General features: G+C 48.5%; 5 protein-coding genes across 5 annotated transcripts; 3 read left to right on the forward strand and 2 right to left on the reverse strand.

Moving 5' to 3' along the window:
- Window positions 1-2,050: 2,050 nt before the first annotated feature.
- TGAM01_v205220 (hypothetical protein) lies at window positions 2,051-5,235 on the reverse strand (the record flags this gene model as incomplete). Its single annotated transcript, XM_024549598.1, has 3 exons — window positions 2,051-4,487; window positions 4,546-4,755; window positions 4,829-5,235. The coding sequence occupies 3 exons, from the start codon at window positions 5,233-5,235 to the stop codon at window positions 2,051-2,053; spliced, it is 3,054 nt and encodes a 1,017-aa protein (XP_024405631.1).
- Window positions 5,236-5,814: 579 nt separating this feature from the next.
- On the reverse strand, window positions 5,815-6,438 carry TGAM01_v205221 (hypothetical protein; the record flags this gene model as incomplete). Its single annotated transcript, XM_018803389.1, has 1 exon — window positions 5,815-6,438. The coding sequence occupies one exon, from the start codon at window positions 6,436-6,438 to the stop codon at window positions 5,815-5,817; it is 624 nt and encodes a 207-aa protein (XP_018663427.1).
- A 786-nt stretch (window positions 6,439-7,224) lies between these two features.
- On the forward strand, window positions 7,225-8,481 carry TGAM01_v205222 (hypothetical protein; the record flags this gene model as incomplete). The annotated part of the gene is made up of 3 exons (XM_018803388.2): window positions 7,225-7,386; window positions 7,442-7,553; window positions 7,613-8,481. The coding sequence occupies 3 exons, from the start codon at window positions 7,225-7,227 to the stop codon at window positions 8,479-8,481; spliced, it is 1,143 nt and encodes a 380-aa protein (XP_018663426.2).
- Window positions 8,482-9,494: 1,013 nt separating this feature from the next.
- Window positions 9,495-9,822, forward strand: TGAM01_v205223 (small nuclear ribonucleoprotein F; the record flags this gene model as incomplete). The annotated part of the gene is made up of 2 exons (XM_018803387.2): window positions 9,495-9,602; window positions 9,664-9,822. The coding sequence occupies 2 exons, from the start codon at window positions 9,495-9,497 to the stop codon at window positions 9,820-9,822; spliced, it is 267 nt and encodes an 88-aa protein (XP_018663425.2).
- Window positions 9,823-11,569: 1,747 nt separating this feature from the next.
- TGAM01_v205224 (GTP-binding protein EsdC) lies at window positions 11,570-12,418 on the forward strand (the record flags this gene model as incomplete). Its single annotated transcript, XM_018803386.1, has 1 exon — window positions 11,570-12,418. One exon carries the CDS (start codon window positions 11,570-11,572, stop codon window positions 12,416-12,418), a length of 849 nt encoding a protein of 282 aa, XP_018663424.1.
- Between the last annotated feature and the right edge of the window lie 174 nt (window positions 12,419-12,592).

A 12,592-nucleotide genomic window follows, 5' to 3' on the forward strand; every position in this document is an offset into this window, starting at 1 on the left:
TGCCAGTTTGGCACATGGCTGCCCCTTTCTTTCTGCTTTATCGCCCCTCTTCTTGTGGATGGAGGTTCCTCGGAGGCATGCAGCTTGGGACCTGACGTGAGACTTGGGACTCGCTAGTGCTGGCTTATTCTCTCGACTTGGATAGACCTAGGTACCACGAGTTCGGATGAAGGAACTATTTCAAGCCTCAAGGGGACACCCGCAATATCCACGGAACGATGGTGGGCGAATGGCAAGCAAATCAAACTAAAAACTGCTCTCACGCGCGGAACGGATGGGGATGTCCTGATGAGTTTTGATGAGTCAGGGCGTTGGCGACTGCTTAGGGCTGACGACGGCTTGGTGCCAACTATTTCGATCTCCGAGGTCTTTGTCGCTGACGGTGGCCCGTCGATTGCCGTTTAGCAAAAAGTCTAGCTGAGCGGCTTTGCAATATTTTGTAATCATTCTTAACAATTAATAACCAGAGAAAAAAAGAGTTATTCATTGCTTCTTACTAAATTGATCATGTTTTGATACCAATTGCTACTGAGTCGGCACAAGGGAACATCATGAGAGAAACGGGCATATCGGGCTGTGCTCCGTTATCAACCGCCTTGTGTCTATTTTCCCACGAGTCAAACTGGATCCGGCCTGACTAGCACAGCCGCCCATCAAGGCCCACGCTTCCTTCGATCAAAATTGCCTATTTGGAAGGCCTCCCCTCCATCAATTGCCCTAGAGCGGGCACTAGTTCTCAAGGAATGCGTCCCTCCTTCGCTTGCCGGTTCTCGGGCAACGGGCACATAGCATACCGTTACGGAGTAATAGACAAACAGTAACAAGATATCTCCGTGATGTCGATATAATTCCAAATTGCACGCAAGTACTTTCACACAAGTCGCTATCAACGGCTTGCATTATCGCATACGTGAACTTCCCCCGTACTTCGGACTAGAGGCAGAACCCCGCGTTTCAACGGCCAAGCAAGACAATGACTCGCAAACTCACCTGGTGACATGGCAAGCACGTGAAGAAGCATCGGTAGTTGCGATGAGGGAAATTGCAGGATCGGATAGGACACTTGCGGAATCGGAAACAACTGCTCTTCTCTGACCAATTTCTCGCCTTTTGCTTTTAGCCACTTGGATACGGGTCTAACGGCGCCACAAACCTACAATCATTCCCCCCTCGGCAACTTTAAATATCACGCCGCAGTGGCCGCAAAGAGGCAGAACAAGAGGATAGGACGAATGGTAGGGCTTAGTTTATGCAGCCACGTTTGGATCTGTTGGAATGGCTAGAACTGGGTTTACTTTACTGAGAAGACGTTTAATACGTACCGTTTGAACTAGATTATTTGTGTTTCTATATAGCGGCGAAAGCCACCCCGGATTACCGAGGATCCACTTTCGTCCGCGGAGTAGAACGGGAGCAATGGAAACGGATATCCATTTAAGCGATGGGCATAACCGGGAAGCAAATCTGGGGAAGAGTCTTTATGCTAGGTAGGAGCAGTAGCAATGTTTTACAAGAAATGCCCCCAAGCATGTAATAATTCTCTTTATATCCAGCCATCTCTCTTTTCTTTACACATGCGTATTAGTTTTAAAAACTGTATCGAGCTTGATATACTTGTTCCATCAGGTTTTTCATGGAGAGTCTAACAACAAGCATATGCTCACAAGGCTACAAGGTATCTCGCTTATCTCGCTTGCTGCTTGCCAGTCCATCAATAAAAGCTCGCCGCCGTAACAATTGACTGGTTCTATTATTTAGAAGCTGACTAGGTGGGACTCTGAGCTGGCTATCTATACAGCTGTTTTTAACCACCATAGGTGCTATATATCTACATAAGCACCTTAGTAAAAAACAGCATGCAGGTCGCTTACGCAAAATAGAGAACAAAAAGAAGACAAGAATCAGACAATTCGTGTGTGCATCACCCGGTCCAAGCATACAAAGGACTATTGCCAGAACTATTGTCTGACGTCCTAGTTTGGTAACAAAGTCTGACGCCGCCTTTTCAAGTTACATTGTAAGCTGAATGTCGTACATTTAGTAACTTATACTATCCTGTCTCTGAACACTCTTGTGCGGATAGAACCTCGAGTTGACGTCGTTCCCATCGTTTGAGAGCATCAAACCCAAACACAGTTTCTTCGTGACCTGGGCCTGCAATGCGTTGCAGACCAAGAACAGCACGGCGTAATAGCTCCAATGCATCGTCTGAGCGGCCTAGGTCATCGAATATGAACGCCAGAGAGGCCGTGGCCGTCAATGTATCAGCGTGCTCATCTCCCAGCACCCTTTTTCTTACCTCTACCAGCTGTACACATATCGATTCTGCCTCGTCTAATCGCTCCTGCACATAAAGTGTGAGCATGAGAAAGTTCATGGCGACAAGTGTATCAAGGTGCTCATCCCCCAGTACCTTCTTTCTTGTCTCTATCACCTGTGCATATAATGATCCTGCCTCTGTGTATTTGCCTTGCTCTTTAAGTGTGTGTGAGAGAGAGATCATAGTGTCAAGTGTACCAGGGTGCTCCTCTCCTAGTACCTTCTTTTTTGTCTCCAACACCTGGAGGAATAAAGACTCCGCCTCTTGCCATCGCTCTTGTTCTTTGAGTATGTAAGCTAGATCATTCATCGGTGCAAGCACATCAGGATGCTCGTCTCCTAGTACCCTCTTTCTAATCTCTATCACCCGTGTTGCTAATAATTCTGCATCTGCTAGTCGGCCTTGATCCTTGTGAATGTTTGCTAGGAAACCCAAGCGAGACAGTGTCTGATCATGCTCCTCTCCCAGAATTCTTTTCGACGTCTCCATTAACTGCAGGCATAGGGGTTCCGCTTCTGCTAATCTTCCTTGCATCGTGTATATGGATACCAAGTCAAAAATATACTTCAATGTCTCAGGATGCTCGTCTCCCCGTATGCTTTTTGACATCTCTATCATTTGCATAAGCAGCGATTCCGCATCTACGTATTTTCCTTGCATGACAAATAAATGTACCAAGTGCGACATTCTTACCAATGTTTTAGGATGCTTGTCTCCCCATACTCTTGTTGAGGTCTCCATGGCCTGCACAACTAGCAGCTCCGCTTCATCAAATCGACATTGTGCCTGATACATTACTGATAAGAGATGTATGAGATCCAGCGTTATGCGATGCTCGTTTCCTAGCAGTCTCCTACTCGCGTCAAGAGCTGTTTGCGCGATAGTCTCGGCCGCGGAGTAATTCCCAATTTCTCGCATGTACCACGAGACGTTTTCCAACAGCTCACACCAATTGAAAATATCAGGTTTTCCCAAAACCTTTTCATCCATGAGTGGCTTCATATGAGGCAGTAGAAGCTGGCATGTGGCCCATGTATCAAATGTCCCATCAGGGAAGTGTTCGGCACTGAGGTCCAAGAATAGGGATTTCAGTCGCGCAAAGTGATTTCCATCAGACTCCAAAAGCCAAACTCTAGTACAGAACTGCACGAGAGCATGCATATCACAGAGTCCAGATGTGGTGGATAGCCTGATGAGGGAATAACCCCGCAGAACATCCAAGTCATCTTTCAGATCTCCATCACGATCTTCGTCCTCTAGGTCTTCGTCCGGATCTTCATCCAGGTCTTCATCCGAATCTTCATCCGAATCTTCATCCAAGTCTTCGCCGTTATCGTCATTCATGTCTTCAAAATTTGAGATAACAAAGTCGTAGTCCGACAGCATGAATTCAGGAATATTTTGTGGCTGGAAGAAGCTCATAAGTAGGAGTAAATTCGCTGCTGACGGCCTCTCCTGGCGTATCTGCTCAAAGGTAACTTGCCATGTTATGACAACAGAATTGGAAACATCTTCACGTCGCCGAAGATCGCCAGCATCCCTATTCAGGAGACTTTTTTTTTGTTTCTCGCTCTGTTGAAATTCCTCGAGATATGATCTGATGGAGACACGGGGTGCGCGTCGGTTGATATATGCAGCTGCCTGGTTCACAGCGAGTGGAATAAAATCTAGGGCACGAGCAAGATATATGGCTCCGTCTTGGTCGATTTCTTGGCTTAGTTTATTTTCAAGAATCTTCAGAGCTTCGAGGCTATCCATTGTTGACACCTCCTGGATAGCTTTGTGGCTACCAGTCAATTTTTCTGTCACGCTTCTGCTGCGCGACGTGATGACGATTTTCCCACTGCCTGTTTTTGGTAGATAAGACGCCAAAGGTTCCCGTTGATTCTCTCCATCGTGGCTCTTGGAAGGGAAGAACGTCTCCATTTCGTCGGCATTGTCCAGTATAATCAACCAGGGCGGTGCTTCTATCCTTTGTAGCCAATCTCGGACAAGGGCAAGAACGTTGGTACTTGGGTCGTGGCGATCAGGTAGTGCGAGTGCGTTTGCAAGCGATCGGTACGACTCTTCGAATTTCGCCTCCGTACCGCCATGTACCCAAAACACGCTGGTTTCGGGTGACGCGATATGCACCCTATAGGCAAACTCGATGGCGATCTGAGATTTCCTTTCATTTCTTCAGCTTAAGATCCATGCATGTACTGAATCGGCAGTGAATAGCTTACCCAAATCCACCCATGCCAACCAGCGCCAATCGACGAGCTGGACTTGCGTTATACTGCTCTTCGAGCCACCCTCGAAGGACTGGCCGGTCCACAAAGTCTGGATCGCGGGGGAAAGGCATGATGAAAAGAGCTTTAAATTCCACGGATCTATCCTTGGTCGACTGAAGAGATAAATTCTCGATTTTATGGTTGATATCGAGAAGCAATTTTCTATTGCAAGTATCAGCTACTGTATTCACTTTAGGATATACATGTATTCACTGGTGAGCGAGCTATGACATACGTTTGATCGATCTGCAAAATAGCTGTAATTGCCTCTCGGTATTCGACAAGAGAAGTAATAACGGCTTCAACCTCACCCTTACTGAACGGCCATTTCGCTGCGCGAAGGCCAAATTTGCTCATCGTCTTCTCTTTTGTATTGGGCTCAAGTTTATCCCGTAGTCGCTGAAGCTCAGCTTGGCATTTTTGGATTGGGTCATTGAGTTCTCGAGATGCGGATAAAGATTGACTGTTTGGATGCTCGAGGAGATGTTTAGCTTGACGTAGAGTCGTCTCCAGACTCTTGAGCTGTTCTTTGAGGCGTTCGACCTCGGCTCGAGCATGAGCAACATTGACGAAATACTTGGAACATAGTATGATAATCTTGGAAGATAAATCAGCAGCGACAGTCACGCTCTGAGACTCCATGATTTCCTGCGAATGATGCGATGCTATTTTATTCCAGTTGATGCAGTCGCAGTCGTAGTCGGGGTCATGACGCCCAAGCAATTAAGCGCCGACAGCATTGAAGGCTGCACGTGATTGTCACTTACAGCGAATGACAATGACGGCTGTCCCGTCCCGATCCTACATAGGCGCTCAACGAGTATTGAGGTTTGTTTTCAGCGATTAATATGCGTGATGATTTAAATACAGCGACTGTTGTCGGCCATTAATGTGTACATGTAAGCGGGTGGGCCAAACTAGATCATCTACCCGTGAGGTAGTTTAGGTTTGTGTAAGATCGTCTAAATGAATGGATTTAGATGAAAACCTGGATCATTTAGCCTGCATGGTAAATTGAAATTGATTTTGCTAGAAAATTTGGCTACATTGCTGGCAAAATGGTCCATCTGATGTATCATTATGTATGCTTGAGAGAAACAGATTCATCATCATGTCGGTCTAGCTTAATGCCAACTCTATAGCATCTACTAACATACAATGCCATTAATCCGTCTACAATGCCCCATGCCTGTATCAACCATCCCACTTTCCAAAGTGTCTTTACTCAATTCCTTCAGTCTCCTGCTCAAACCACTCCTTCATGAGCCTCATCCTCTCCGTCCTCTCCCGCGCCATCTCCCTTCCATAGTCCGTCTTCATCATAGACTCGAGTTTCAACAACTTCTCTTCGAAATGGCCAATAGAGTCATCCAAGGCCCTTCCCTTGGCCCCCCCAAAGGTAAAAGCTCGGCCAATGCCCACCGCTCCAATTGCATCCAGTCGATCGGCGTCTTGCACAACAGCGAGTTCTGGGTGTTCCTTAATAAGCGTCTGCACACGCGCAAGGTCCTTGATTTCGCTCGAATAGCTAACGCCAAGGCAAATTGTTTGTATTTTTTCTGCCAGGGCTTCGGATGCCCCAAGAGATGTCAAGGTGCTAAAGATCATGCGCGTGGCGTCTTCTCCGGGCTTAAGGTATTTCCTATCGCCTACATCGTGCAGCAGTGCAGCAAGAGTGACAATATCGCGGTTCGTATTGGGAACATGTGCCTGGATTTTCTGTGCAAGATGCACTACGCGCTTGATGTGGCTGTAATCGTGTGATGGATCATAGTTGGACATGTAGACCTTTATGTAGTCGGTCACTTTGGCGATGAGCGCCGAGTCCACGGTGAGAGAGCTCATGATGACACTGGTAATGATAGAGATTGTGAAATCTATATGCTTTTGTCTTTTTTATGTCTTTGCTGTGCAGCAGTGAACGGAATTTTTCTTCTTTCTTTCTGTTCTTCAATATATGACAAAGTTGTGTGTTGTGGAGCCAATATTTCCTGTTTGCCTGCCCAGCTTCGCCTGCAGTCTGATCAATAGCCTGTAACCTGCCAACTCAGTGCTAGAACGCAATAGAAGTTTCGTCAGTGGAAATCGGGGTGATTTTGGTCGGTATATATATTTTTCTTAGCGCCTAATACACCATCTGAGATTCGTCTGGTGCATCCTTTTTGGGCTGGCCGAGAGGGTGAGTCAGCCGGTAAAGGTTCACGTGATTTGGTCTCTCGCAGCGCACGCCCGCGGTACAAAGTACCTCTAGACTTGGAGCATATTCAAGGTGATGCTCCCTCTAATTGTGCATCAATAGTGTAGGCTTTTGGTGAAACATTCGTTTACCAGTTTACATATCCATGAAGAACACTTTTCTGCTCCTTTCTGTGCCATGCGGAGCGTTTTGGGGGAAATGCTCCTCTTCAATACTGCCCAAGCCAGGCACCCGGGAGAATATCGGTTATTCGCTTCACCGCCCACAACCTAGCCCCACTACAAAAGCGAGCCCACAAAAACACCCACAAAAAAGATTGCTCTTCTCTCCAGAATTTGGTGGATCACTTTGCCGTTGCACCAACTCCACCTCTGCGACCTTTCCGAATTGTTCTAGCCATCAGATCTAGCGTTGGATCGAACCCGTAAGACGCCATGGCTTCCATCAAAGCAGGAGTTAACTTCACTTATTTGATGAAGTCTGGACAATTTTCGGACCTTACGTTGGTATGCCAGGGGGAAGAGTTCAAAATCCACAGGTTTGTCGCCTGCTCGCATTCGTCCGTGATTGCCACCGCTCTTAAGGGAGATTTCAAGGTAAGCAATGACGGCGCAGCGAGCTTCGGTGAGACAGGCCCTGAGTTTGGAGTAGGAGGCACAATCTGGAGTCATCACGGTTGAGTTATTCGACGCGGACACAGTACGGCGAATGGTTGAGTACATGTACACAGAGGACTACGACCAAGGCAGAGAGAACAGCGAAGGTTCGTACTTTTCCTCACAAAATGTAGCATCGGGGGAAATTCTAACAATGATTACACAGTTGCTACTCCTGTCGCTATCGGAACGCCTAGCACTGTGCCAAGTATTGCTCCTACCACAACGCCCAGCAATGCACCCAGTGCTACGCTCAATGCTACTGCAAATGGTCAAAGCAGCTCGGCTATAGTAAACACAGCTCTTTCAACGCCTGCTCCGATATTTACTGAGGACACATTGCATCATGTACAAGTAAATGCTATTGCGGATTACTACGGCATTCAAGGCCTTGCCCTACTTGCCAATCAAAAAATTCAACGAGTTTATTACACCAGTTGGGATCCCAAAACCTTTGTTAACTCAGCCAAAGCGGCTACCAGTATCAGTGGCGACAAGTCGCTGCACAATATGATGGCACTTCTCGCAGCCCAGAAACTGAAAGAGCTGCTCAAATCTGGCCAATTGCCTAGTTTGGTTGGCGATTTTGCTGCGTTAGTCTTGACCTTTCATGCCCATTTGCTGGAGGCATCCCAGCGAGAGCATAATCAAGTCACCTTGCAACAACAACAGGCTGAGGCCCAGAACCAACAACAACTAGCGCAAGTGCAACAGGCTCAGGCCCAGGCCCAACAACAACTGGCCCATGTTCAACAGGCTCAGGCCCAAGTTCAACAACAACTGGCTCAATCCCAACTCGCGGCGGAACAACAACAGAATGAGCTTCAAGCCAAGTTGCAGGCTGCAGAAGCAAGAGCCACTCGCATTATTGAGAATGTTGAAAAGCTCGTCGACCTAACGTGCCACCAGGAGTTTTGTCGAAATGGCAGTTGTAATCAGGGCTTTACAAGCTATATTGAGGAAAATGACGACTTTGCTGAGCCGACGTATATGCTTCGGTGCTCTAACTGTAGATGTCGGCATTATGCAAACTAGATAGAGAGTGGAGACATGGGTTGGACCGGGATATGGCCATTTGTGAATGTAATGCTAGTATACTATGTACTTGTAGGTCTTTGATGACATGCTTACCCGCCGGCGCTAGAGTCGAATCACATTTAACACTATTAGGCAGCTGGCGAATGAAAAACATCTATGACAAGTTGATTACGATATGAAGGCTGTGGTGATGTATCTCCATTCTAGGCAGAAGACAGTAGAGGAGGGGAAAGGCAAGGGAGACACAGCATGGGACCACCAGAAGAAGAGATCAAGAGCATAATTACAACTACGGAGTACGATGGATAGTGGTAGTACGTAATACCTCGTAGCACGGTCGCCATGATGGGCCGCAGGAAGATGCGATGGTAATGGGATTCCTTTCATTCCGTGAGGATGGAGTGGAGATTTCGCCTGTATCGTACGAAGAAGGGAAACTAAACGCCGTTAAACGCAGCTAGTAGTTGTTTGTTTCTTGTTTCTTGCTACTGCCTGCGGGCCATGCAGGCAGAGAATGCGACGGCGGCCATGAAGAGAATGCATGAATGATCCATGCATCCAACCAAGCGGCCAATGCCATAATGGCCTCATGTTCCGTACAGCCCGTACCCAGTGATCAATAATTCATCACGCTTAGGTCGCTTCTCATGCGGCCGCGAGGGGGAGATGCGGATGAAGCCGTGGTTGGCCTGGTTAGCCGGCCATGGAGACCTGTTGGGCGGCCGAGCATGAGGTGGTATCGTCGTCACATCGCTGCTTTTATGGAGTTTTGAGCTATCAAAGGCTAGAGGACAAGGATCGTCTTCCTTTGCTGGTATATGCAACTATAAAGGAGATGCAAGTATTGGAGGCTTCTGAGCAGCTTCTGTAAACGCATAGCTTCCATAGCCGTTATTTAGCCGGATTGAGCTTGGTGGGGCGGTCAAGTCGTCTGGCCTCAGTCGCGAAACTTTCAGCCTTGTGATAGCGTGCCTTGTCCAAACCCTGCGAACCGGATTACGACCGACAAGATGAGCTTCGTACCTGTCAACCCGCGGCCTATGCTGCAAGACCTCGTCGACAAGACGGTGCTGGTCCGCCTGAAGTGGGGAGAGACGGAGTACAAGGGAAGATTGGTGGTGAGTTCGAGGCTTGGCTCCCCTGCCCAGGATGATGCTAATTGCGCGTTGCTACCCCTAGTCTATTGACAGCTACATGAACCTGCAGCTGTCCAATACCGAGGAATACCTGAACGACAAGCTGACCGGCGAGCTGGGTCAAGTTCTCATCCGGTGGGTGCTGCTGCCGCCATGGATGGCTACGCTCCGTCTCTCTACCTACTTTGTTCATGGATCCTAACGAGTCGAGATAGATGCAACAACGTCCTTTACATCCGCGGCGCCGACCAAAAGGAAAGCGGTGGAGATACTAGAATGGAGGACTGAAGGGAAAATACAGAAGAGAACAGACTCTTCCGCCGCTAAGCATTTGGAAACATGGCATTGAGGGCTGATTTGCTGTTGGGCGGAGACGGGGAAGCGTCACACCATCGGAAGGACATTATTCATAACAAATCTCATGATGGGAACGAATCAAGACGGGTTCAATTTGATACCTGCAACCCTAAGAACGATATACCGGAACATACACAGACAAGATAGGGGAAGCCAAGAACTGAAGACGCCGTCTCAAATATTTAGCTATTCATCAATCAGCATCGATATTTCCTCGGACCGAATTTTCATTTTTCATTTTCGTTTGGAAGAGTTGCTTGTTACCAGCTGAAATATGGCGGCACGTGCTGTGGCATCAAAACGCAATATCTGCTGGCTATCCAGGTGCTTTATGCTGGAATTAGCCAATGGTATGGACAATGTTTATGACTTGCTTTTGAGCAGGATTTATGGCTTTTGAGCAGGATCTATGAAGTCATACCTCGAATCCCACGCTACTCTTACTCTATCGATCTTCTCATCGACACTGACTCTAACATGTAGCCACTTCTAGGCAAACCACATAGCCCCGTTATATCGATAAATTCCATTCTTGACCCTGGACCACGCATATGAACCAAATGAAGCCTCGCAATATTGACGCTGTGGCTCCACCGCCAATATGTGATTCAAAAAGCGGCGTCTGCAGCTTTAATCCTCATCCAGGATGGCTTGTTTATGTTTGTTTGTTCGCCTATATGCACTCGTCGGCTGGATCGATGCTACCTCGATCCACCCGCAAGCGCTTCAGCGAATCACGGACAGCTCGGCCGTACACGAAAAAGGGCGCCGGCGTGCGCAATTACGACTGCAGCCCTCCCACGGGCCAGTAGGAGCGACAAGAAGCCCCGCGCCCTGGATCCGGTCGATCTGCAGGTGACGAGACTTGACGGCGGCAGCCCAATCAAGCGCCGCGTTTAGACGCCGGCGATGCTGTGGATGGGCGCCACAAAAGATGGTTAACCGCCCAACCCCTGTCCGCGATGCATGCTTGGATCGGGTCTTTGCCGCGCTATTGGCCCGCTGTGATAGACACATCCTGGGTAAAGGACGAAGAGGTTGCAGACACCACGCATTTGCCTTGCTTCTTGTGTCCTAGACTAACAGGCAGGACGGACTTGGCCACTCTAGAGCGGCCGCTGTCATCGCGGCCTCTCCCTCTGGCCCGCGCTTCTCAAAACATATATCAAGGCGACCAACACCCGCCCATTCATTCCTCTTTTTTTGTTCTTCAGCAAGTTCTGCCAACCTCAAATCCACCTTTCTGTTTTTTCCCCCTTGTTTGTTTGTTTTTTTTTGTTCCTGGAGCTGGTCTCCCCTTTACTTTCTAATACTCCTATCTCGTTTTCACTTACACCAAAAAACCTTCAACTGCCAATTACACCAAACATCTCAGTTGCCGGACAGCTTGAGACGAGATAATTTTTACATTGACTTTTTTTTACACTGCATGATTTTTTACGCATCACGACTCCTTAATTGATACCCCCCTAATAAACAGAATTGTGGATTTCACTTGCTCGCTGGCGAACAACACCAATTTTTCCTCTAAGAATCACTAGACGATCTACGAGCATCTCTCTAATCACAACAACTTAATAACCCTAATCAACATGTCTTCCATCCAACTTTCTTTCTCTCTTCGCGTCTCCTCTGGCGTCAAGACCGTCCACCTTCTCGGCTCTTGGGACAACTACGTCGGCCAGCTCCCCCTTGCCAAGGACAAGTCCTCAAAGTCCGGCACATGGAAGGGTACCTTCAAGTTCCAGAACTCCACTCTGGAGGCTGGCAAGCGATACTGGTACTACTACATCATCGACGGCTACCACGTCGCTCACAACCCTTCCATTGAGTCCACCACCGAGCCCACCACCGGCCGAGAGCTCAACATCCTTGATGTCTCCAAGGATGGTTCCGCCAAGTCCTCACACAAGTCAAGCAGCAAGAGCTCTTCCAAGGACAAGGACAGCCGCTCTTCCCGCCACCGCTCTTCCCTGACTGTCGACATCCCCAAGGGCCGACCTCTCTCCATCTCTCAGATCAAGGCCCCCAAGCCCATGTCTCCTCACGCCACCAAGCACATCCTCGAGTCCGACTACTACGACAACGAGGAGCTTGAGGAGCTCACTGCCCGCTTTGGCAGCGCCGGCCTCGAGGATGTCCTCACCGACTTCAGCACCTCTCCCGTTTCATCCAACGGCTCCAGCCTCTCATACCGCTCCGACAGCTCCTCGCCCAGCTCCTCGCTCTCTGGCTACAGCACTCCCAACTCCGACTGCAGCTCGTGCACCTGCGAGCGCTATGGAATCACCCGAAAGGGCGAGCGTGTCAAGATCGACTGTGGCGGTGCTCGATGTGGCTATGACGACAGCTCCTCCTGCGCCAGCGATGCCAGCGATGATGAGTACGAGTACGAGGTCAACCCCGCTGATGCCCGCCGCAACGGCATCATTGTTGGTTGAGAGACTTGAACTTTTCTTGGGGATAAGAGAAAACGGACCAAAGAAAAAAGGTCAACATGTTGATTCCTTACGACTGAATGACTGCTGCATAACGATCCTGCAGCGTCTCCTCAGCTCGGTAACACACATTTAATGTTGTTGTGTGGTAATACATATACAAGCACACTCTTTTGC

Source organism: Trichoderma gamsii (assembly GCF_001481775.2).
Source record: "Trichoderma gamsii strain T6085 chromosome Unknown Scaffold_16.2, whole genome shotgun sequence".
NCBI lineage: Eukaryota > Fungi > Ascomycota > Sordariomycetes > Hypocreales > Hypocreaceae > Trichoderma > Trichoderma gamsii.